Source organism: Hyla sarda, unplaced genomic scaffold (assembly GCF_029499605.1).
Source record: "Hyla sarda isolate aHylSar1 unplaced genomic scaffold, aHylSar1.hap1 scaffold_2329, whole genome shotgun sequence".
NCBI lineage: Eukaryota > Metazoa > Chordata > Amphibia > Anura > Hylidae > Hyla > Hyla sarda.
This window is the reverse complement of record NW_026609011.1, coordinates 1,083-28,882: the sequence shown is the minus strand read 5'-3', so window position 1 is coordinate 28,882 and position 27,800 is coordinate 1,083. Positions and strand designations below refer to the sequence as shown.

The following is a 27,800-nucleotide window of genomic DNA, read 5'->3' as shown; positions in this document are numbered from 1 at the left end:
GCAGCTCCTGTACGCGGCACAAACCCCCCACCACCATCCACTCATCCGGCACAACCCGCCATCCACTCAGCCGGCACAACCCCCCCCCTCTCCATCCACTCATCCGGCACAACCCGCCCCCTCTCCATCCACTCAGCCGGCACAACCCCCCCCCCCCCCCCCTCTCCATCCACTCAGCCGGCACAACCCGCCCCGCCATCCACTCACCCGGCACAACCCAGCCCGCCATCCACACACCTGGCACAATTCTCCCCCCGCCATCCACTCACCCGGAACATTCCCCCCCGCCATGCTCACCCGGCACAATCCCCCCACCCCCGCCATCCACTCACCCGGCACAAAAAAACACCCCCAGCCTACCCCGCTATCCACTCACCTGGCAAACCCCCCCCCCCTCCACTAACCCGGCACGAAAAAACCCCCAGCCCACCCCGCCATCCACTCACCCGGCACAACCCCCCCCCCCCCCCCCCCCCCATCTACTCACATTCTGCATGTAACCAGAGAAACGCTCCGCTGTGGAAGAAATGGCGCTCTTTACTTTCTTCAGCAGATCCCTCTTCATTTCAGCACTGCAGACATCTTTCTTGGCCAACAGGAAGGCAAAACGTCTGTAACAGAATCCATTAAAATACAATGAACAGAAGGGACGTCATTTTAGAAGGTTCCAATGAACGGGTAACTATACAGAATAGAGCCGAGGTGTGTGCTCCCAAATCACCCAAGTTCTAGAAAAAAGTGCAGGTGTTCACACAAAAAACGTGCACATGGATGCGGTCTATCGCAAGCCCTTCTCCTAAAGGAAAGAGAGGCCACCCAAAAAAAAAAAACAAATCCTTCACCTCCGGGTCAAAAGGCACCTGCAATGTCCCCTTTCGCCAAAGCTACTCAGGGACCAAAAGTGTTCCTGGCAGACAACTAGGCGTTAACCAGGTTGTCACCAAGGAACCAGTATAACCAGTTCGGCATCCTGATAAAGCAGGGTTGCCACGGGGTATAGCAGGGAGGTGAGGAACCTCATGACCACATACACCTCCCCTAGACCGGCAGGAGGGACACCCAGAAGGGCTACTGCACCCTACCAAATCCTTGTGGACAAACAGAACACAAAATATGGACAGCGTGATAAATAAGTGGACGTGAGCAGTGCAAGACTGGCTGACATCCGATTGGATCTATAAAAATTCCCCGATCCTAGCTGGAAGGCCGGGATACTAAGGGTGAGTGCCCAGAAGAGAGAGAAAAGTGCGTACTACGTGCCTTCCTTCAAGTGGGGTTGCCAATCCCAAGTGAGTTCCGGCACCCTGGGGTCACCACTCCCAGGGCACTTGTGCACCTCGGCCTTCACTCTACACGGACCTTAGGGCCAGATCCAGCAGGAACAGGTCTCAAGAGATGACTGCCGCTGTATACCGCTATCCCTGGTACACCTGTCCTACCGTGTGGTTCCCAATCCTGCCCTGGTGGTCTTCCACACTGCCAACTAACAGGAAAGGTACTACACTTTATCTTAGCCAAAAGGCCGAGAGTGACTATGAATAGACAGATCATGAATATGACATCAGTGGAGCCCCCTAGCTGTGTGGAGGGCACTTGTCTTTAGGGACACAGCGCTGTCCCCATACAGCCGATGGTGGATCTCATATTAATGACAGACCACCAAGGTTAGAATGTCAGAGGACCCCTTTAAGGCACCTTACAGCAGAGCAGTCATACCTGATCAATGCGTTCGGCGGGATTTTCTTGTATGGAATTCCCTTTTTAAGCAAATCATTAGCAAATGGCTGTAGAGAAAACAAGGACTGCAGGATGGAATTCATGTAACACGTATTCCCTAGGTTGGAAAACCTGCAGGAACAATAAGGTGAGAATTACCGAGAGGGAAAACAGATGCAAAGAGACCAACACTGTGCCGGGATATTATATAGAATTCTCATGAGCCTCAAAGACCTGACATTAGCTACACAAGGATGTGACTAGTCACATGACTAGATTGGGCCAGTCACATGGGCACAGCCTTACTATCTGCATAGTTCTCCTAACTGCAGAGATAAACGCCTTCATGTCATTAGGTGTCCAGGGGGCGTTCTCCTCAGCTTAGATACCTGTACCCACCCCTGCAGTTGCTGTGGCTGTGTGTGCGTGGAGAGGACCCTCGGCTTGTTCCATCCGGCATAGTCTTGATTTGGTCGCAGTTTCTTCACTGACAATGGACTCTGCTGTGCTGGAAGAACTAGACTTCTCTTAGCTGATGGGGGCTGGGTACATCCGGGGGTCCTAAGTACAATAAAGCATAAGAGAAGACTTTACAATCTGTGTAGGTCCCAATCCATGAATTCTCAGTGTAAACCACACTACAGAGAGGTGTATAAACCGGCACCGTCAGAGCAAACAAACGCACTGCTGTACTTGACTTCCAGGACTTCTGCACCTGTGTTCACGTACTACCCCTTAAAGGGGTACTCCCGTGGAAAAAAATGCTTTTTTTTTTTTAAATCAACTGGTGCCAGAAAGTTAAAGTTTTCCACGGGAATACCCCTTTAAGGCAATGTTCAGTAGTGCTCATGTGTGGAACAGTTCATGCAAATAAACCAACTTCAAGAGACATGAAGAAAAAAAAACGGAGCACATACAATGGTGAAGATAACTTCATTTGTTTATTGCTTCAAAACGGGGTGTGTGGTACACGGGTAGGGAGGGTGGACAGGTGCTTCGGGGGGAACCTTGGGCTCCAGTTTCCCCTGATGCACCCGTCCACCCTCCCTACCCGTGTACCACACACCCCGATTTGAAGCAATAAACAAATGAAGTTATCTTCACCATTGTATGTGCTCCGTTTTTTTTTTCTTCATGTCTCTTGAAGTTGGTTTATTCTGAGTGTAAAGCCTAGTGATCCTGCAGGGTACCCACTTTGTTAGGTCAGGGTCACGCGGACATATAGTGGGACATGACCTCTCTACTCAAATCCTGCTAATAAATAGATACCAGACGGACCCCATTAAAGTAAACGGGTGGGTCAGGACCAGCTGGTGTCCGGCTTTATATGTCCTGGCACAAACACTGTTAGAGCTCAGCCATCTTACTGTACACAGACACATCCATAGATAACATCTATAAGTTCACAACATCATTAAGTCAAGATAGAAGTGAAAAGTCTCATGATCAGAAGGTGAGGAGTACCTCTCCAGAAGAGAATAATCTTTAGGTGTCATCCGGCTGCTGTAGAAGGACGAGGACTGCAGCGGCATTACACCTGTAGGGTACAAAACACAATGGAGAACATTAACCCCTTAAGGACGGACCCATAAAGTATTATAACCACAGACCATAACTAAATATAAAGAATGATTATAACTACATGAAGTCTTCACAAGCGCCTCCCACCGCCCCCCATCCAGCCGCGCCTCCCACCGCCCCCCATCCAGCCGCGCCTCCCACCGCCCCCCATCCAGCCGCGCCTCCCACCGCCCCCCATCCAGCCGCGCCTCCCACCGCCCCCCATCCAGCCGCGCCTCCCACCGCCCCCCATCCAGCCGCGCCTCCCACCGCCCCCCATCCAGCCGCGCCTCCCACCGCCCCCCATCCAGCCGCGCCTCCCACCGCCCCCCATCCAGCCGCGCCTCCCACCGCCCCCCATCCTGCCGCGCCTCCCACCGCCCCCCATCCTGCCGCGCCTCCCACCGCCCCCCATCCTGCCGCTTACACCGCCCCCCATCCTGCCGCTTACACCGCCCCCCATCCTGCCGCTTACACCGTCCCCCATCCTGCCGCTTACACCGTCCCCCATCCTGCCGCTTACACCGTCCCCCATCCTGCCGCTTACACCGTCCCCCATCCTGCCGCTTACACCGTCCCCCATCCTGCCGCTTACACCGTCCCCCATCCTGCCGCTTACACCGTCCCCCATCCTGCCGCTTACACCGTCCCCCATCCTGCCGCTTACACCGTCCCCCATCCTGCCGCTTACACCGTCCCCCATCCTGCCGCTTACACCGTCCCCCATCCTGCCGCTTACACCGTCCCCCATCCTGCCGCTTACACCGTCCCCCATCCTGCCGCTTACACCGTCCCCCATCCTGCCGCTTACACCGTCCCCCATCCTGCCGCTTACACCGTCCCCCATCCTGCCGCTTACACCGTCCCCCATCCTGCCGCTTACACCGTCCCCCATCCTGCCGCTTACACCGTCCCCCATCCTGCCGCTTACACCGTCCCCCATCCTGCCGCTTACACCGTCCCCCATCCTGCCGCTTACACCGTCCCCCATCCTGCCGCTTACACCGTCCCCCATCCTGCCGCTTACACCGTCCCCCATCCTGCCGCTTACACCGTCCCCCATCCTGCCGCTTACACCGTCCCCCATCCTGCCGCTTACACCGTCCCCCATCCTGCCGCTTACACCGTGCCAATGAAGGGACTTTCCCATCCATTTGTATCTACAGCTCCTGGGCAGATCCATGTGTCTCCATGGTGACAAGTAACGCATTGTGACCCTGCAGTCATCGTCGCCTACCACATATATAAGCTCCCATAAATCTGTGGTGAGGTAGACATTGGGAGACGCACAGAGCTGAGACAAATACTCAGAAAGCCCTTGTTATATAAGACCAGTATAATATAGAGTGTGACTGCATCTGAAAGCTGAACTAATTTATGCAGGATAAAGTCAGCAACCGTCGAGCCAAGAAGTTCGTGACGAATGGAATTACTGTAACTTCCCTCATCTCTAATCTGTATATCTTTGTGAGGGGGGAGGATACCGCGATACCACAGATGAAGAGCGGAACCCTACTCCCCCGGCTTCACTAAAACATAGATTAAACGTAACACTGAAAGGAACGCGCTCCTACACACTCACCGGAACGATTTTCCTCGGCCTGCTTCGCACTCAGCTGTTTCTCGCGGCTGCTGTTGAGGAATTTGCGTCCGGAGTCGGTCAGCGCTTTATTGGTGCTGTAAGGAGATAAAGAAGCAGCTTCTATCACCTGCCCCCAAATATAAAGAACCACACAAGAATAAAGAGAAGCGGCCAGATAAATGGTGGGGACAGAGATGACCGTGCAAACAAAACTGTGCCAGAGACCCTGTGCCCGTCCACCGCACAATGGAGAGAAGTGCAAGAGATGAAGCCAAAATGTCCACAAAACATGGGGCAGGAAGGACCCACCGGCGGCCTGTCATGTGTCCAGAGACGGTCACAATCCACTTATCAAGGGTTTAATGAACCAGTGACAATTAGGATCCCTCAGGATTCACATTACAGTCTAAACCTAAGAGGTGCCAGAGGTGCCCTCAAAATGGCCGCAGCCGCCAGCTAATCCTCAAGTCTTCACTCAGCCCAAACTCTGGGAGAGGAAGGAAAAAAGGCACCGAGACTCCCCCCCCCCCCCCCCCCACCCCACAGACTCTCCAACGCAGTGCAGTGTAAGACCATAGACGTGGTGCTGGAGCCCCCCCCCCCCCATGACCAGAAATGTGTCTGCCGCACAAGGCCACAAACCAGAGCTACAGTGCACCCCAATGTGTGGAACGTCCAGCAACCAATGGAGCTTGACAAATGGAGCGGAAAGTTTCCAGCAGTGATTAGTCGGCAGCAGACAAACCAAACAATGAGAAGCCGATGAGTTAAAGGGGGTGCTCCACTGGGCAGCGTTCAGAAGTTGATGTTCTCAACACTATTTTTGCGCTACAGGTGTCTGCCACGCCCCTTGTGATGTCACGGCCACGCCCCTCAATGCAAGTATATAGGAGGGGGCGTGACATCATGAGGGGGCATGGCAGACTCCCACAGCACGAAAACATTTACTTCCGAACGCTGGCCAGTGGAGTACCCCTATAAAGTCACAGCCAAGAAACTCAAAGGCAAAACCGACAGGATCTGACACACGAGCAGTCACAACGTACGTAGACGAATCGTTCTCTTTGGGGTAATCTTCCGTCTCTGGACTCGCAGACACTAAGCGTTTCCTTTTCTCACTCCTGTCAGCGTAAAGAAATCGTTCAAGTTGTCTCGGGGTGAAAATCAATTTCACCTAAAGGCAGCGATGTCTGACTGCGACACTGGACACGTGAAATCAGACCACGCCAAATAGTTCAGTATTGAACAATCCAGAAAAGAACGACCTTACAACCCCTCTATAGGATCTCTACCGAGAGGAGGAGATGTAAGGACGACCCCCACTACAGCCCCTCTATAGGATCTCTACAGAGAGGAGGAGATGTAAGGACGACCCCCACTACAGCCCCTCTATAGGATCTCTACAGAGAGGAGGAGATGTAAGGACGACCCCCACTACAGCCCCTCTATAGGATCTCTACAGAGAGGAGGAGATGTAAGGACGACCCCCACTACAGCCCCTCTATAGGATCTCTACAGAGAGGAGGAGATGTAAGGACGACCCCCACTACAGCCCCTCTATAGGATCTCTACAGAGAGGAGGAGATGTAAGGACGACCCCCACTACAGCCCCTCTATAGGATCTCTACAGAGAGGAGGAGATGTAAGGACGACCCCCACTACAGCCCCTCTATAGGATCTCTACAGAGAGGAGGAGATGTAAGGACGACCCCCACTACAGCCCCTCTATAGGATCTCTACAGAGAGGAGGAGATGTAAGGACGACCCCCACTACAGCCCCTCTATAGGATCTCTACAGAGAGGAGGAGATGTAAGGACGACCCCCACTACAGCCCCTCTATAGGATCTCTACAGAGAGGAGGAGATGTAAGGACGACCCCCACTACAGCCCCTCTATAGGATCTCTACAGAGAGGAGGAGATGTAAGGACGACCCCCACTACAGCCCCTCTATAGGATCTCTACAGAGAGGAGGAGATGTAAGGACGACCCCCACTACAGCCCCTCTATAGGATCTCTACAGAGAGGAGGAGATGTAAGGACGACCCCCACTACAGCCCCTCTATAGGATCTCTACAGAGAGGAGGAGATGTAAGGACGACCCCCACTACAGCCCCTCTATAGGATCTCTACAGAGAGGAGGAGATGTAAGGACGACCCCCACTACAGCCCCTCTATAGGATCTCTACAGAGAGGAGGAGATGTAAGGACGACCCCCACTACAGCCCCTCTATAGGATCTCTACAGAGAGGAGGAGATGTAAGGACGACCCCCACTACAGCCCCTCTATAGGATCTCTACAGAGAGGAGGAGATGTAAGGACGACCCCCACTACAGCCCCTCTATAGGATCTCTACAGAGAGGAGGAGATGTAAGGACGACCCCCACTACAGCCCCTCTATAGGATCTCTACAGAGAGGAGGAGATGTAAGGACGACCCCCACTACAGCCCCTCTATAGGATCTCTACAGAGAGGAGGAGATGTAAGGACGACCCCCACTACAGCCCCTCTATAGGATCTCTACAGAGAGGAGGAGATGTAAGGACGACCCCCACTACAGCCCCTCTATAGGATCTCTACAGAGAGGAGGAGATGTAAGGACGACCCCCACTACAGCCCCTCTATAGGATCTCTACAGAGAGGAGGAGATGTAAGGACGACCCCCACTACAGCCCCTCTATAGGATCTCTACAGAGAGGAGGAGATGTAAGGACGACCCCCACTACAGCCCCTCTATAGGATCTCTACAGAGAGGAGGAGATGTAAGGACGACCCCCACTACAGCCCCTCTATAGGATCTCTACAGAGAGGAGGAGATGTAAGGACGACCCCCACTACAGCCCCTCTATAGGATCTCTACAGAGAGGAGGAGATGTAAGGACGACCCCCACTACAGCCCCTCTATAGGATCTCTACAGAGAGGAGGAGATGTAAGGACGACCCCCACTACAGCCCCTCTATAGGATCTCTACAGAGAGGAGGAGATGTAAGGACGACCCCTCTATAGGATCTATACAGAGAGGAGGAGATGTAAGGGCAACCCCCACTACAGCCCCTCTATAGGATCTATACAGAGAGGAGGAGATGTAAGGACGACCCCCACTACAGCCCCTCTATAGGATCTCTACAGAGAGGAGGAGATGTAAGGACGACCCCCACTACAGCCCCTCTATAGGATCTCTACAGAGAGGAGGAGATGTAAGGACGACCCCCACTACAGCCCCTCTATAGGATCTCTACAGAGAGGAGGAGATGTAAGGACGACCCCCACTACAGCCCCTCTATAGGATCTCTACAGAGAGGAGGAGATGTAAGGACGACCCCCACTACAGCCCCTCTATAGGATCTCTACAGAGAGGAGGAGATGTAAGGACGACCCCCACTACAGCCGCTCTATAGGATCTCTACAGAGAGGAGGAGATTTAAGGACGACCCCCACTACAGCCCCTCTATAGGATCTCTACAGAGAGGAGGAGATGTAACGACGACCCCCACTACAGCCCCTCTATAGGATCTCTACAGAGAGGAGGAGATGTAAGGACGACCCCCATTACAGCCCCTCTATAGGATCTCTACAGAGAGGAGGAGATGTAAGGACGACCCCCACTACAGCCCCTCTATAGGATCTATAGAGAGAGGAGGAGATGTAAGGACAACCCCCACTACAGCCCCTCTATAGGATCTATACAGAGGAGGAGATGTAAGGACGACCCCCACTACAGCCCCTCTATAGGATCTCTACAGAGAGGAGGAGATGTAAGGACGACCCCCCCCCCACTACAGCCCCTCAAGAGGATCTATACAGAGAGGAGGAGATGTAAGGGCAACCCCCACTACAGCCCCTCTATAGGATCTATACAGAGAGGAGGAGATGTAAGGACGACCCCCCACTACAGCCCCTCTATAGGATCTCTACAGAGAGGAGGAGATGTAAGGACGACCCCCACTACAGCCCCTCTATAGGATCTCTACAGAGAGGAGGAGATGTAAGGACGACCCCCACTACAGCCCCTCTATAGGATCTATACAGAGAGGAGGAGATGTAAGGACGACCCCCACTACAGCCCCTCTATAGGATCTCTACAGAGAGGAGGAGATGTAAGGACAACCCCCACTACAGCCCCTCTATAGGATCTATACAGAGAGGATATGTAAGGACGACCCCCACTACAGTCCCTCTATAGGATCTCTACAGAGAGGAGGAGATGTAAGGACGACCCCCCCCCCCACTACAGACCCTCAATAGGATCTATACAGAGAGGAGGAGATGTAAGGACGACCCCCACTATAGCCCCTCTATAGGATCTATACAGAGAGGAGGAGATTTAAGGACGACCCCCCCCCCCCCCCTCACTACAGCACCTCTATAGGATCTATACAGAGAGGAGGAGAAGGACGACCCCCACTACAGCCCCTCTATAGGATCTATACAGAGAGGAGGAGATGTAAGGACGACCCCCACTACAGCCCCTCTATAGGATCTATACAGAGAGGAGAGATGTAAGGGCGACCCCCACCACAGCCCCTCTATAGGATCTATACAGAGAGGAGGAGATGTAAGGGCGACCCCCCCCCCCCCCTCACTACAGCCCCTCTATAGGATCTATACAGAGAGGAGGAGATGTAAGGGCGACCCCCCCCCCTCACTACAGCCCCTCTATAGGATCTATACAGAGAGGAGGAGATGTAAGGACGACCCCCACTACAGCCCCTCTATAGGATCTATACAGAGAGGAGGAGATGTAAGGACGACCCCCACTACAGCCCCTCTATAGGATCTATACAGAGAGGAGGAGATGTAAGGACGACCCCCACAACAGCCCCTCTATAGGATCTATACAGAGAGGAGGAGAAGGACGACCCCCACTACAGCCCCTCTAAAGGATCTATACAGAGAGGAGGAGATGTAAGGGCGACCCCCCCCCCCTCACTACAGCCCCTCTATAGGATCTATACAGAGAGGAGGAGATGTAAGGGCGACCCCCCCCCCCCCCTCACTACAGCCCCTCTATAGGATCTATACAGAGAGGAGGAGATGTAAGGGCGACCCCCCCCCCTCACTACAGCCCCTCTATAGGATCTATACAGAGAGGAGGAGATGTAAGGGCGACCCCCACCACAGCCCCTCTATAGGATCTATACAGAGAGGAGGAGATGTAAGGGCGACCCCCCCCCCCCCCCTCACTACAGCCCCTCTATAGGATCTATACAGAGAGGAGGAGATGTAAGGGCGACCCCCCCCCCCCCTCACTACAGCCCCTCTATAGGATCTATACAGAGAGGAGGAGATGTAAGGGCGACCCCCCCCCCCCTCACTACAGCCCCTCTATAGGATCTATACAGAGAGGAGGAGATGTAAGGGCGACCCCCCCCCCCCCCCTCACTACAGCCCCTCTATAGGATCTATACAGAGAGGAGGAGATGTAAGGACGACCCCCACTACAGCCCCTCTATAGGATCTATACAGAGAGGAGGAGAAGGACGACCCCCACTACAGCCCCTCTAAAGGATCTATACAGAGAGGAGGAGATGCAAGGACGACCCCTCTATAGGATCTATAGATAGAGGAGGAGATGTAAGGGCGGCCCCTATTACGGCCCCTCTATAGGATTTATCCAGACATGTTCAGAGGTAATACCTGCTTTCCATCAGGCCGGTCCTGTGCAGTGTGAAGGTTGCAGGTGAATTCCCACGATTTGGGGTCATGTTATTTGGAGATGTTTGGATTCTTCCATTATTGCCTAGCGGCTTTTTTACAGGAGTTTCGTCTTTTCCTTCGCTCGCTCTCTTTGTAGGAGTCTAAGATGTAACAGGATAAGATGGTTGGGAAAATTAGAAAATGTACAGAAAATAAGAACTCTAATCCTAGGATATTGTGATGTTTCCGCTAAACATTCTCTATTGCAGAGACAACCTGAGACAAACAGGATCCGCCATCTTATTGGAAGAGGAGGGTCTGCCCCATGGCGGCACAGACAGGACCCAGACACATGTTTTATTTGCCAAATGTTATTGTGTCTGAGTATCAGAGCTTCATTCCTTAGAGTGATTGGCTGTTCACCACATACCGCTCCGGTCACACTACGTCCAGCACTCTGCTATGTCCAAGCCCAATACAATATACATATAAGCTATAGCAGGACCCATCATCCACAAGATAACCAATGATCTAGTGCTTTAGCCTCTTCCTACTGCAGTCTGGGGGCTGATGAACCCACTGGGACCCATCCTCATCTGTCCATCCTACTTTACATTCATATCACTGTTTACAAATACTTGGGAGCCTTTGCAACCATTTTTTTGACATCATATGTCTAATGTCACTGGCCAAAGAGGCAGCATATAGTCATGGGCTGCAAAGGCGCACACACTATAAATATATACACAGGCCGGGGCTTCTGCTGGACAGAATGGTTTTGATAAATACAATTTGTCTCCAGCAGGCTGTACTAGCAGAGCACTGATACAACTGAACAAGGATATACAATAGCATAACACTGATCAGTATAATTTCTTATTATAGTCCCCTCAAGGGGCTAAAAAGTGTAAATAAAAGAAAAAGTTAACCTGTATATAAAAAATATATTTATTTCTATAATGGAAAAAATATATATAAGTGTGATGGTGGATATGGAGCGCACCTGGGTCCTGTTGTTCAGCGGTCTGATGCTTTCCCTCTGGATACTTCTGCTCCCCAGGATCCCTCCAAAGCTCGCAGATCCTTGAGTTGGCTTCCCTGAGAAACATAAAGAGTTAACACACAATGACCTGGGAATAATGCTAGTCACCCAAAGCAAAGCGACAATAGCCTGTCCTGTCCCTCCCCCCCACCCCAGAATACTTCCTTCCCGCATCCCCCCCATATCCCTAATTACTTCCTGCCCGCATCCGCCCCCCATATCCCTAATGACTTCCTGCCTGCATCCCCCCCCATCCCTAATGACTTCCTGCCTGCATCCCCCCCCATCCCTAATGACTTCCTGCCCGCATCCCCCCCCCCATCCCTAATGACTTCCTGCCCGCATCCCCCCCATCCCTAATGACTTCCTGCCCGCATCCCCCCCCCTATCCCTAATGACTTCCTGCCCGCATCCCCCCCCCTATCCCTAATGACTTCCTGCCCGCATCCCCCCCCCTATCCCTAATGACTTCCTGCCTGCATCCCCCCCCCCATCCCTAATGACTTCCTGCCTGCATCCCCCCCATATCCCTAATGACTTCCTGCCTGCATCCCCCCCCCATATCCCTAATGACTTCCTGCCCACAGCGCCCAGTATGGTGTACAGACCACCTGCCGTCCCCTCTCACCGGTATGCGTCTTGTCCAGGTTGATGGACTCCAGTATGTGTCTCAGCTCCTCGGCCTCTTTGCTTGGGACCTTATCAATGGTCAGAGAACTGGAATCTTTCATGGTGAGCAGAAGGCGCGACTGCTTTGTCCCCACCGGCCTCAGGACGATGTGCTTGATGTTCTGATTGAGCTGAAGAGAAGAACATTTTCTGGTTATAGATGACACAGAATAATCCAGCGTCAGGAACCAGGACGGCCCCATAGGCTAAGGGGATAGTGGGCACAGAATAAACCAGCGTCAGGACCCAGGACGGCCCCATAGGCTAAGGGGATAGTGGGCACAGAATAAACCAGCGTCAGGAACCAGGACGGCCCCATAGGCTAAGGGGATAGTGGGCACAGAATAAACCAGCGTCAGGACCCAGGACGGCCCCATAGGCTGAGAGGATAGTGGGCACAGAATAAACCAGCGTCAGGAACCAGGACGGCCCCATAGGCTGAGGGGATAGTGGGCACAGAATAAACCAGCGTCAGGAACCAGGACGGCCCCATAGGCTAAGGGGATAGTGGGCACAGAATAATCCAGCGTCAGGACCCAGGACGGCCCCATAGGCTAAGGGGATAGTGGGCACAGAATAATCCAGCGTCAGGACCCAGGACGGCCCCATAGGCTGAGGGGATAGTGGGCACAGAATAAACCAGCGTCAGGACCCAGGACGGCCCCATAGGCTGAGGGGATAGTGGGCACAGAAAAAAACAGCGTCAGGAACCAGGACGGCCCCATAGGCTGAGGGGATAGTGGGCACAGAAAAAAACAGCGTCAGGAACCAGGACGGCCCCATAGGCTGAGGGGATAGTGGGCACAGAATAATCCAGCGTCAGGACCCAGGACGGCCCCATAGGCTGAGGGGATAATGGGCACAGAATAAACGAGCGTCAGGACCCAGGACGGCCCCATAGGCTGAGGGGATAGTGGGCACAGAATAAACCAGCGTCAGGAACCAGGACGGCCCCATAGGCTGAGGGGATAGTGGGCACAGAATAAACCAGCGTCAGGACCCAGGACGGCCCCATAGGCTGAGGGGATAGTGGGCACAGAATAAACCAGCGTCAGGACCCAGGACGGCCACATAGGCTGAGGGGATAGTGGGCACAGAATAAACGAGCGTCAGGACCCAGGACGGCCCCATAGGCTGAGGGGATAGTGGGCACAGAATAAACCAGCGTCAGGAACCAGGACGGCCCCATAGGCTGAGGGGATAGTGGGCACAGAATAAACCAGCGTCAGGACCCAGGACGGCCCCATAGGCTGAGGGGATAATGGGCACAGAATAATCCAGCGTCAGGACCCAGGACGGCCACATAGGCTGAGGGGATAGTGGGCACAGAATAAACCAGCGTCAGGACCCAGGACGGCCCCATAGGCTGAGGGGATAGTGGGCACAGAATAAACCAGCGTCAGGACCCAGGACGGCCCCATAGGCTGAGGGGATAGTGGGCACAGAATAAACCAGCGTCAGGACCCAGGACGGCCCCATAGGCTGAGGGGATAGTGGGCACAGAATAAACGAGCGTCAGGACCCAGGACGGCCCCATAGGCTGAGGGGATAATGGGCACAGAATAATCCAGCGTCAGGACCCAGGACGGCCCCATAGGCTGAGGGGATAGTGGGCACAGAATAAACCAGCGTCAGGAACCAGGACGGCCCCATAGGCAGAGGGGATAGTGGGCACAAAATAATCCAGCGTCAGGAACCAGGACGGCCCCATAGGCTGAGGGGATAGTGGGCACAGAATAATCCAGCGTCAGGAACCAGGACAGCCCCATAGGCTGAGGGGATAGTGGGCACAGAATAATCCAGCGTCAGGAACCAGGACGGCCCCATAGGCTGAGGGGATAGTGGGCACAGAATAATCCAGCGTCAGGAACCAGGACGGCCCCATAGGCTGAGGGGATAGTGGGCACAGAATAATCCAGCGTCAGGACCCAGGACGGCCCCATAGGCTGAGGGGATAGTGGGCACAGAATAAACCAGCGTCAGGACCCAGGACGGCCCCATAGGCTGAGGGGATAGTGGGCACAGAATAATCCAGCGTCAGGAACCAGGACGGCCCCATAGGCTGAGGGGATAGTGGGCACAGAATAATCCAGCGTCAGGAACCAGGACGGCCCCATAGGCTGAGGGGATAGTGGGCACAGAATAATCCAGCGTCAGGAACCAGGACGGCCCCATAGGCTGAGAGGATAGTGGGCACAGAATAAACCAGCGTCAGGAACCAGGACGGCCCCATAGGCTGAGGGGATAGTGGGCACAGAATAATCCAGCGTCAGGAACCAGGACGGCCCCATAGGCTGAGGGGATAGTGGGCACAGAATAATCCAGCGTCAGGAACCAGGACGGCCCCATAGGCTGAGGGGATAGTGGGCACAGAATAAACCAGCGTCAGGACCCAGGACGGCCCCATAGGCTGAGGGGATAGTGGGCACAGAATAATCCAGCGTCAGGACCCAGGACGGCCCCATAGGCTGAGGGGATAGTGGGCACAGAATAATCCAGCGTCAGGAACCAGGACGGCCCCATAGGCTGAGGGGATAGTGGGCACAGAATAATCCAGCGTCAGGACCCAGGACGGCCCCATAGGCTGAGGGGATAGTGGGCACAGAATAATCCAGCGTCAGGACCCAGGACGGCCCCATAGGCTGAGGGGATAGTGGGCACAGAATAATCCAGCGTCAGGACCCAGGACGGCCCCATAGGCTGAGGGGATAGTGGGCACAGAATAAACCAGCGTCAGGACCCAGGACGGCCCCATAGGCTGAGGGGATAGTGGGCACCGCTGGGGTAAAGGCCGCAGAGGTAATCCAAACTGATTGCTTCTTGGTCACCTGATGAGAGCAGTGGAGCCCCCTATATTTTACAGACTGAAGCCCCTCAGGTTTATATAAGGTGTGACCCCGGCAGAGGTCATTACTGCCTCCTAGGTCACCGCTCCAGTCTCCTCATCGGCATCTGAGGGGTCCGGCTCTTAACCTTTCGTGTTTTTTCTCTTGTCTCTACTTACTCCTATGGTGCTGGAGATGAAATGTACAAAACCAACAAAAAGTCCCAGGCGGGGAAGGGGTAAACACCAAGACCCCAGACCCCAGCAAAAGCTGGATCACAGGGTAAAAAAATACCTAGAATGACTAATCCCCCCTAACTAAAGTGTGGTATTAAATCTCCTATAATTCTGTAATGAAAGTAAAGAAATCCCTCAGACTAGTGAATTAAACCTACAGTACAATCCCATAAGATTATATAGGATTTAACCACAACATGACAATTGTATCATATACAGTACAATCCCATAAGATTATATAGGATCTAACCACAACATGACAATTGTATTATATACAGTACAATCCCATAAGATTATATAGGATCTAACCACAACATGACAATTGTATTATATAAAGTACAATCCCATAAGATTATATAGGATCTAACCACAACATGACAATTGTATTATATACAGTACAAGCCCATAAGGATATATAGGATCTAACCACAACATAACAATTGTATTATATACAGTACAATCCCATAAGATTATATAGGATCTAATCACAACATGACAATTGTATTATATACAGTACAATCCTATAAGATTATATAGGATCTAACCACAACATGACAATTGTATTATATACAGTACAATCCCATAAGATTATATAGGATCTAACCACAACATGACAATTGTATTATATACAGTACAAGCCCATAAGGATATATAGGATCTAACCACAACATGACAATTGTATTATCTACAGTACAATCCCATAAGATTATATAGGATCTAACCACAACATGACAATTGTATTATATACAGTACAATCCCATAAGATTATATAGGATCTAACCACAACATGACAATTGTATCATCTACAGTACAATCCCATAAGATTATATAGGATCATATACAGTACAATCCCATAAGATTATATAGGATCTAATCACAACATGACAATTGTATTATATACAGTACAATCCCATAAGATTATATAGGATCTAACCACAACATGACAATTGTATTATCTACAGTACAATCCCATAAGATTATATAGGATCTAACCACAACATGACAATTGTATTATATACAGTACAATCCCATAAGATTATATAGGATCTAACCACAACATGACAATTGTATTATATACAGTACAATCCCATAAGGATATATAGGATCTAACCACAACATGACAATTGTATTATCTACAGTACAATCCCATAAGATTATATAGGATCTAACCACAACATAACAATTGTATTATATACAGTACAATCCCATAAGATTATATAGGATCTAACCACAACATGACAATTGTATTATATACAGTACAATCCCATAAGGATATATAGGATCTAATTACAACATGACAATTGTATTATCTACAGTACAATCCCATAAGATTATATAGGATCTAACCACAACATGACAATTGTATTATATACAGTACAATCCCATAAGATTATATAGGATCTAATCACAACATGACAATTGTATTATATACAGTACAATCCCATAAGGATATATAGGATCTAACCACAACATGACAATTGTATTATATACAGTACAATCCCATAAGGATATATAGGATCTAACCACAACATGACAATTGTATTATATACAGTACAATCCTATAAGATTATATAGGATCTAACCACAACATGACAATTGTATTATATACAGTACAATCCTATAAGATTATATAGGATCTAACCACAACATGATAATTGTATTATATACAGTACAATCCCATAAGATTATATGGATCTAACCACAACATGACAATTGTATTATATACAGTACAATCCTATAAGATTATATATAGAGATGAGTGAACTTACAGTAAATTCAATTAGTCATGAACTTCTCTGCTCGGCAGTTGATGACTTATTCTGTATAAATTAGTTCAGCTTTCTGGTGCTCCGGTGGCTGGAAAAGGTGGATACAGTCCTAGGAAAGAGTCTCCAGCCACCGGAGCACCAGAAAGCTGAACTAATTTATACAGAATAAGTCATCAACTGCCGAGCAGAGAAGTTCATGACTAATCGAATTTACTGTAAGTTCACTCATCTCTATATATAATCTTATAGGATTGTACTGTATATAATACAATTGTCATGTTGTGGTTAGATCCTATATAATCTTATGGGATTGTACTGTATATAATACAATTGTCATGTTGTGGTTAGATCCTATATAATCTTATGGGATTGTACTGTATATAATACAATTGTCATGTTGTGGTTAGATCCTATATAATCTTATGGGATTGTACTGTATATAATACAATTGTCATGTTGTGGTTAGATCCTATATAATCTTATGGGATTGTACTGTATATGATCCTATATAATCTTATGGGATTGTACTGTATATAATACAATTGTCATGTTGTGGTTAGATCCTATATATCCTTATGGGATTGTACTGTATATAATACAATTGTCATGTTGTGGTTAGATCCTATATAATCTTATGGGATTGTACTGTATATAATACAATTGTCATGTTGTGGTTAGATCCTATATAATCTTATGGGATTGTACTGTATATAATACAATTGTCATGTTGTGGTTAGATCCTATATAATCTTATGGGATTGTACTGTATATAATACAATTGTCATGTTGTGGTTAGATCCTATATAATCTTATAGGATTGTACTGTATATAATACAATTGTTATGTTGTGGTTAGATCCTATATATCCTTATGGGATTGTACTGTATATAATACAATTGTCATGTTGTGGTTAGATCCTATATAATCTTATGGGATTGTACTGTATATAATATAATTGTCATGTTGTGGTTAGATCCTATATAATCTTATGGGATTGTACTGTATATAATACAATTGTCATGTTGTGGTTAGATCCTATATAATCTTATGGGATTGTACTGTATATAATACAATTGTCATGTTGTGGTTAGATCCTATATAATCTTATAGGATTGTACTGTATATAATACAATTGTTATGTTGTGGTTAGATCCTATATATCCTTATGGGATTGTACTGTATATAATACAATTGTCATGTTGTGGTTAGATCCTATATATCCTTATGGGATTGTACTGTATATAATACAATTGTCATGTTGTGGTTAGATCCTATATAATCTTATGGGATTGTACTGTATATAATACAATTGTCATGTTGTGGTTAGATCCTATATAATCTTATAGGATTGTACTGTATATAATACAATTGTCATGTTGTGGTTAGATCCTATATAATCTTATGGGATTGTACTGTATATAATACAATTGTCATGTGGTTAGATCCTATATAATCTTATGGGATTGTACTGTATATAATACAATTGTCATGCTGTGGTTAGATCCTATATAATTTTATGGGATTGTACTGTATATAATACAATTGTCATGTTGTGATTAGATCCTATATAATCTTATGGGATTGTACTGTATATAATACAATTGTCATGTTGTGGTTAGATCCTATATAATCTTATGGGATTGTACTGTATATAATACAATTGTCATGTTGTGGTTAGATCCTATATAATCTCATGGGATTGTACTGTATATAATACAATTGTCATGTTGTGGTTAGATCCTATATAATCTTATGGGATTGTACTGTATATAATACAATTGTCATGTTGTGGTTAGATCCTATATAATCTTATGGGATTGTACTGTAGGTTTAATTCACTAGTCTGAGGGCGGGGGAGGGGCAGTTTTACCATGTAATTTAGCTTTTGCTGGCGTTCTAGTGTTTGTAAAAAGATGAGATGCAGCACCACATCTGTACTCAGGATACACGTGGTATTGCAGCTCTGCCACATTTATTCCAATAGTGCTGAGCCACAATACAAGCCATGATAAGACTTTGGAAGAAGGCGGCCATATTTTTTGTACTCCTAGACAATCCCTTTAAGGCTCCCTCCAGTGTTATGGACACTCATCTGCTCCTCCTCTTACCATCTGGGAATGTAAATAATAACCAACCTGGAATTTTGCTGGCGCTCCCCCGGCCTTGAAGTTGACCACAAGGGTAAACCTGCTGTCCTTCTCCATCACCTCACATCTGCCCTCCTTCCACTTAGACGTCCCCATATTCAGGCAGTGGATACGGATGGAGCCGTGCAGAGCGAGCGGAGACATGGTGCTCACAGGTCGTTATCCTGCAGACGACCTGAAGGGGGCGGAGGAGAGTCATAAAGAATATCAGCACCAACACAATAAAGATCATCAGCACCAACACAATAAAGATCATCCGCACCAACACAAAAGATCATCAGCACCAACACAATAAAGATCATCCGCACCAACACAATAAAGATCATCCGCACCAACACAATAAAGATCATCAGCACCAACACAATAAAGATCATCAGCACCAACACAATAAAGATCATCCGCACCAACACAAAAGATCATCATCACCAACACAATAAAGATCATCAGCACCAACACATTAAAGATCATCAGCACCAACACAATAAAGATCATCAGCACCAACACAGTAAAGATCATCAGCACCAACACAATAAAGATCATCAGCACCAACACATAAAGATCATCATCACCAACACAATAAAGATCATCAGCACCAACACAATAAAGATCATCAGCACCAACACAATAAAGATCATCAGCACCAACACAATAAAGATCATCAGCACCAACACAATAAAGATCATCAGCACCAACACAATAAAGATCATCAGCACCAACACAATATCATCAGCACCCACATAATATCATCCGCATCAACACAATAAAGATCATCAGCACCAACACAATAAAGATCATCAGCACCAACACAATAAAGATCATCAGCACCAACACAATAAAGATCATCAGCACCAACACAATAAAGATCATCAGCACCAACACAATAAAGATCATCAGCACCAACACAATAAAGATCATCATCACCAACACAATAAAGATCATCAGCACCAACACAATATCATCAGCACCAATATAATATCATCCGCATCAACACAATAAAGATCATCAGCACCAACAAATTAAAGATCATCAGCACCAACACAATAAAGATCATCATCACCAACACAATAAAGATCATCAGCACCAACACAATAAAGATCATCATCACCAACACAATAAAGATACAACCCCCTGTGCCGGGAAAGACTGAGAATGGAGCAAGTGCCCCCCCACCACCATAGACTGTGAATGAAGTGCCCCCCCCACCATAGACTGTGAATGAAGTGCCCCCCCCACCATAGACTGTGAATGAAGTGCCCCCCCCCACCATAGACTGTGAATGAAGTGCCCCCCCCCACCATAGACTGTGAATGAAGTGCCCCCCCCACCATAGACTGTGAATGAAGTGCCCCCCCCCACCATAGACTGTGAATGAAGTGCCCCCCCCCACCATAGACTGTGAATGAAGTGCCCCCCCCCACCATAGACTGTGAATGAAGTGCCCCCCCCACCATAGACTGTGAATGAAGTGCCCCCCCCACCATAGACTGTGAATGAAGTGCCCCCCACCATAGACTGTGAATGAAGTGCCCCACCATAGACTGTGAATGAAGTGCCCCCACCATAGACTGTGAATGAAGTGCCCCCACCATAGACTGTGAATGAAGTGCCCCCCCCCCACCATAGACTGTGAATGAAGTGCCCCCCCCATAGACTGTGAATGAAGTGCCCCCCACCATAGACTGTGAATGAAGTGCCCCCCCCCACCATAGACTGTGAATGAAGTGCCCCCCCCACCATAGACTGTGAATGAAGTGCCCCCCCCCACCATAGACTGTGAATGAAGTGCCCCCCCCCACCATAGACTGTGAATGAAGTGCCCCCCCACCATAGACTGAATGAAGTGCCCCCCCCCACCATAGACTGAATGAAGTGCCCCCCCCCACCATAGACTGTGAATGAAGTGCCCCCCCCCACCATAGACTGTGAATGAAGTGCCCCCCCCCCACCATAGACTGTGAATGAAGTGCCCCCCCCACCATAGACTGTGAATGAAGTGCCCCCCCCACCATAGACTGTGAATGAAGTGCCCCCCCCCCACCATAGACTGTGAATGAAGTGCCCCCCCCCACCATAGACTGTGAATGAAGTGCCCCCCCCACCATAGACTGTGAATGAAGTGCCCCCCCCCACCATAGACTGTGAATGAAGTGCCCCCCCCCACCATAGACTGTGAATGAAGTGCCCCCCCCCACCATAGACTGTGAATGAAGTGCCCCCCCCCACCATAGACTGTGAATGAAGTGCCCCCACCATAGACTGTGAATGAAGTGCCCCCACCATAGACTGTGAATGAAGTGCCCCCACCATAGACTGTGAATGAAGTGCCCCCACCATAGACTGTGAATGAAGTGCCCCCACCATAGACTGTGAATGAAGTGCCCCCCCCACCATAGACTGTGAATGAAGTGCCCCCCCCCACCATAGACTGTGAATGAAGTGCCCCCCCCCACCATAGACCGTGAATGAAGTGGCCCCCCCCCCACCATAGACTGTGAATGAAGTGCCCCCACCATAGACTGTGAATGAAGTGCCCCCACCATAGACTGTGAATGAAGTGCCCCCACCATAGACTGTGAATGAAGTGCCCCCCCCATAGACTGTGAATGAAGTGCCCCCCCCCACCATAGACTGTGAATGAAGTGCCCCCCACCATAGACTGTGAATGAAGTGCCCCCCCCCACCATAGACTGTGAATGAAGTGCCCCCACCATAGACTGTGAATGAAGTGCCCCCCCCCACCATAGACTGTGAATGAAGTGCCCCCACCATAGACTGTGAATGAAGTGCCCCCCCCACCATAGACTGTGAATGAAGTGCCCCCACCATAGACTGTGAATGAAGTGCCCCCACCATAGACTGTGAATGAAGTGCCCCCCCCCCACCATAGACTGTGAATGAAGTGCCCCCCCCCCACCATAGACTGTGAATGAAGTGCCCCCCCCCCCACCATAGACTGTGAATGAAGTGGCCCCCCCCCACCATAGACTGTGAATGAAGTGCCCCCACCATAGACTGTGAATGAAGTGCCCCCACCATAGACTGTGAATGAAGTGCCCCCACCATAGACTGTGAATGAAGTGCCCCCACCATAGACTGTGAATGAAGTGCCCCCACCATAGACTGTGAATGAAGTGCCCCCCACCATAGACTGTGAATGAAGTGCCCCCCCCCACCATAGACTGTGAATGAAGTGCCCCCCCCACCATAGACTGTGAATGAAGTGCCCCCCCCACCATAGACTGTGAATGAAGTGCCTCCCCCCACCATAGACTGTGAATGAAGTGCCCCCCCCCACCATAGACTGTGAATGAAGTGCCCCCCCCACCATAGACTGTGAATGAAGTGCCCCCCCCACCATAGACTGTGAATGAAGTGCCCCCCCCACCATAGACTGTGAATGAAGTGCCCCCCCCACCATAGACTGTGAATGAAGTGCCCCCCCCACCATAGACTGTGAATGAAGTGCCCCCCCCACCATAGACTGTGAATGAAGTGCCCCCCCCACCATAGACTGTGAATGAAGTGCCCCCCCCACCATAGACTGTGAATGAAGTGCCCCCCCACCATAGACTGTGAATGAAGTGCCCCCCCCACCATAGACTGTGAATGAAGTGCCCCCCCCACCATAGACTGTGAATGAAGTGCCCCCCCCCACCATAGACTGTGAATGAAGTGCCCCCCCCCACCATAGACTGTGAATGAAGTGCCCCCCCCCACCATAGACTGTGAATGAAGTGCCCCCCCCCCACCATAGACTGTGAATGAAGTGCCCCCCCCCCACCATAGACTGTGAATGAAGTGCCCCCCCCCCCACCATAGACTGTGAATGAAGTGCCCCCCCCCCACCATAGACTGTGAATGAAGTGCCCCCCCCCCCACCATAGACTGTGAATGAAGTGCCCCCCCCCACCATAGACTGTGAATGAAGTGCCGCCCCCCCCCCACCATAGACTGTGAATGAAGTGCCGCCCCCCCCCCACCATAGACTGTGAATGAAGTGCCCCCCCCACCATAGACTGTGAATGAAGTGCCCCCCCCACCATAGACTGTGAATGAAGTGCCCCCCCCACCATAGACTGTGAATGAAGTGCCCCCCCACCATAGACTGTGAATGAAGTGCCCCCCCCACCATAGACTGTGAATGAAGTGCCCCCCACCATAGACTGTGAATGAAGTGCCCCCCCCACCATAGACTGTGAATGAAGTGCCCCCCCACCATAGACTGTGAATGAAGTGCCCCCCCCACCATAGACTGTGAATGAAGTGCCCCCCCCCACCATAGACTGTGAATGAAGTGCCCCCCCCCACCATAGACTGTGAATGAAGTGCCCCCCCCCACCATAGACTGTGAATGAAGTGCCCCCCCCCCCACCATAGACTGTGAATGAAGTGCCCCCCCCCCACCATAGACTGTGAATGAAGTGCCCCCCCCCCCCACCATAGACTGTGAATGAAGTGCCCCCCCCCCCACCATAGACTGTGAATGAAGTGCCCCCCCCCCCCACCATAGACTGTGAATGAAGTGCCCCCCCCCACCATAGACTGTGAATGAAGTGCCCCCCCCCCACCATAGACTGTGAATGAAGTGCCCCCCCCACCATAGACTGTGAATGAAGTGCCCCCCCACCATAGACTGTGAATGAAGTGCCCCCCCCACCATAGACTGTGAATGAAGTGCCCCCCCCACCATAGACTGTGAATGAAGTGCCCCCCCCACCATAGACTGTGAATGAAGTGCCCCCCCCCCACCATAGACTGTGAATGAAGTGCCCCCCCCCCACCATAGACTGTGAATGAAGTGCCCCCCCCCCACCATAGACTGTGAATGAAGTGCCCCCCCCCCACCATAGACTGTGAATGAAGTGCCCCCCCCCCACCATAGACTGTGAATGAAGTGCCCCCCCCCCCCCCACCATAGACTGTGAATGAAGTGCCCCCATGTAATCACTACAGACTAGACAGGACCTGCTGTCTAGTTGCCGTGGTGTCCGGTCTGGACAGGATCAGGTCGTAGCTCCGTTGGTCACAGTGCGAGGACCCCCGCCCTCCCGTCCGCACTCACCCACCCTGTCACTCACCCCCGTCCGCACTCACCCACCCTGTCGCTCACCCCCGTCCGCACTCACCCACCCTCGTCCGCACTCACCCACCCTGTCACTCACCCTCGTCCGCACTCACCCACCCTGTCACTCACTCTCGTCCGCACTCACCCACCCTGTCACTCACTCTCGTCCGCACTCACCCACCCGGTCACCATCACTCACTGTAGTCCGCACTCACCCTCCGCCGCCATCACTCAATGTGGTCCGCACTCACTCACCTTCCGCCGCCGTCACTCACTGTGGTCCGCACTCACTCACCTTCCGCCGCCGTCACTCACTGTGGTCCGCACTCACCCTCCGCCGCCGTCACTCGCTGCAGTCCGCACTCACTCACCTTCCGCCGCCGTCACTCACTACAGTCCGCACTCACTCACCTTCCGCCTCCGTCACTCACTGTGGTCCGCACTCACCCTCCGCCGCCGTCACTCACTGTGGTCCGCACTCACCCTCCGCCGCCGTCACTCGCTGCAGTCCGCACTCACTCACCTTCCGCCGCTGTCACTCACTGTGGTCCGCACTCACTCACCTTCCGCCGCCATCACTCACTGTAGTCCGCACTCACCTTCCGCCGCCGTCACTCACTGTGGTCCGCACTCACCCTCCGCCGCCGTCACTCACTGTGGTCCGCACTCACCCTCCGCCGCCGTCACTCACTGTAGTCCGCACTAACTCACCTTCCGTCGCTGTCACTCACTGTGGTCCGCACTCACCCTCCGCCGCTGTCACTCACTGTAGTCCGCACTCACCCTCCGCCGCTGTCACTCACTGTGGTCCGCACTCACCTTCCGCCGCTGTCACTCACTGCAGTCCGCACTCACCTTCCGCCGCTGTCACTCACTGCAGTCCGCACTCACTCACCTACCTTCCGCCGCTGTCACTCACTGTGGTTCGCACTCACTCACCTTCCGCCGCTGTCACTCACTGCAGTCCACACTCACTGTAGTCCGCACTCACCTTCCGCCTCCGTCACTCACTGTGGTCCGCACTCAACCTCCGTCGCCGTCACTCACTGTGGTCCGCACTCACCCTCCGCCGCCGTCACTCACCTTCCGCCGCTGTCACTCACTGCAGTCCGCACTCACTCACCCTCCGCCGCTGTCACTCACTGTAGTCCGCACTCACTGCAGTCCGCACTCACCTTCCGCAGCTGTCACTCACTGCAGTCCGCACTCACTCACCTACCTTCCGCCGCTGTCACTCACTGTGGTCCGCACTCACTGCAGTCCGCACTCACCTTCCGCCGCTGTCACTCACTGTGGTCCGCACTCACTGCAGTCCGCACTCACCTTCCGCCGCTGTCACTCACTGTGGTCCGCACTCACTCACCTTCCGCCGCTGTCACTCACTGTGGTCCGCACTCACTCACTGTGGTCCGCACTCACTCACCTTCCGCCGCCGTCACTCACTGTGGTCCGCACTCACTCACCTTCCGCCGCTGTCACTCACTGTGGTCCGCACTCACTCACCTTCCGCCGCCGTCACTCACTGTGGTCCGCACTCACTCACCTTCCGCCGCCGTCACTCACTGTGGTCCGCACTCACTCACCTTCCGCCGCTGTCACTCACTGTGGTCCGCACTCACTGCAGTCCGCACTCACTCACCTACCTTCCGCCGCTGTCACTCACTGTGGTCCGCACTCACTGCAGTCCGCACTCACCTTCCGCCGCTGTCACTCACTGTGGTCCGCACTCACTGCAGTCCGCACTCACCTTCCGCCGCTGTCACTCACTGTGGTCCGCACTCACTCACCGTGGTCCGCACTCACTCACCTTCCGCCGCTATCACTCACTGTGGTCCGCACTCACTCACCTTCCGCCGCTGTCACTCACTGTGGTCCGCACTCACTCACCTTCCGCCGCCGTCACTCACTGTGGTCCGCACTCACTCACCTTCCGCCGCCGTCACTCACTGTGGTCCGCACTCACTCACCTTCCGCCGCTGTCACTCACTGTGGTCCGCACTCACTGCAGTCCGCACTCACCTTCCGCCGCTATCACTCACTGTGGTCCGCACTCACTCACCTTCCGCCGCTGTCACTCACTGTGGTCCGCACTCACTCACCTTCCGCCGCTATCACTCACTGTGGTCCGCACTCACTCACCTTCCGCCGCCGTCACTCACTGTGGTCCGCACTCACTCACCTTCCGCCGCCGTCACTCACTGTGGTCCGCACTCACTCACCTTCCGCCGCCGTCACTCACTGTGGTCCGCACTCACTCACCTTCCGCCGCCGTCACTCACTGTGGTCCGCACTCACTCACCTTCCGCCGCTGTCACTCACTGTGGTCCGCACTCACCTTCCGCCGCTGTCACTCACTGTGGTCCGCACTCACTCACCTCCGCCGCCGTCACTCACTGTGGTCCGCACTCACTCACCTTCCGCCGCTGTCACTCACTGTGGTCCGCACTCACTCACCTTCCGCCGCTGTCACTCACTGTGGTCCGCACTCACTGCAGTCCGCACTCACCTTCCGCCGCTGTCACTCACTGTGGTCCGCACTCACTCACCTTCCGCCGCCGTCACTCACTGTGGTCCGCACTCACTCACCTTCCGCCGCCGTCACTCACTGTGGTCCGCACTCACTCACCCTCCGCCGCCGTCACTCACTGCAGTCCGCACTCACTCACCCTCCGCCGCCGTCACTCACTGTGGTCCGCACTCACTCACCTTCCGCCGCCGTCACTCACTGCAGTCCGCACTCACTCACCTTCCGCCGCCGTCACTCACTGCAGTCCGCACTCACTCACCCTCCGCCGCCGTCACTCACTGCAGTCCGCACTCACTGCAGTCCGCACTCACCTTCCGCCGCCGTCACTCACTGCAGTCCGCACTCACCTTCCGCCGCTGTCACTCACTGTGGTCCGCACTCACTGCAGTCCGCACTCACCTTCCGCCGCTGTCACTCACTGTGGTCCGCACTCACTGCAGTCCGCACTCACCTTCCGCCGCTGTCACTCACTGTGGTCCGCACTCACTGCAGTCCGCACTCACCTTCCGCCGCTGTCACTGTTTCCACACACGATTTGGCGGGAACCTAAGAGGCTCGTCGCGCAGAAGCGAACGTCAAGAGCGAAGCGACGTTTGACGTCACCACGTCGCGCACATATGTAACGTATATAAGGGAATCCAGCGCTGACTGATGACGTCGGTACTCGTAGCTTCCTTCTCTCATCCGGGTACGCAGGTCACGTGTGCTGGTGACGTTAGGAGGCGGGGTTCCGGTTGTTGTGGAGTTCGGAGAGTGGCGGGACCGGTGTGAGAGGAAACAGCGGCGCCAGAGATGCACAGCCTGCCTACGGCGGCGGTAAGCGGAGGACCGGGCGGGGGCCACAGCCAGAGGGGCGCTGTTACCTAGCAACCACAAAGGAACGGTCACCGGGCAGTAAACTGCAGGCGCATCCTGAATGTAACGATCCGGGGGAGGAGTCGGAGGGGAGGGGGAGTGGTAGTCTGTGGGGGGAGGAGTCAGAGGGGAGGGGGAGTATCACAGTCTGTGGGGGAGGAGTCGGAGG

At 51.9% G+C, this 27,800-nt stretch overlaps 1 protein-coding gene across 1 annotated transcript in view; it reads right to left on the bottom strand.

Annotated features, from left to right (window-relative positions):
* USP37 (ubiquitin specific peptidase 37) overlaps positions 1 to 27,581 on the bottom strand; it is a gene marked incomplete at both ends in the record, with an annotated part of 38,898 nt that extends 11,317 nt beyond the window's left edge. Inside the window, 10 exon segments of the mRNA XM_056553067.1 lie at positions 488 to 611; positions 1,717 to 1,848; positions 2,116 to 2,277; positions 3,181 to 3,253; positions 4,859 to 4,953; positions 10,497 to 10,657; positions 11,500 to 11,594; positions 12,167 to 12,338; positions 19,173 to 19,359; positions 27,280 to 27,581. Of these exon segments, the coding sequence (XP_056409042.1) occupies positions 488 to 611; positions 1,717 to 1,848; positions 2,116 to 2,277; positions 3,181 to 3,253; positions 4,859 to 4,953; positions 10,497 to 10,657; positions 11,500 to 11,594; positions 12,167 to 12,338; positions 19,173 to 19,328 (1,170 nt within the window).
* Positions 27,582 to 27,800: the final 219 nt, after the last annotated feature.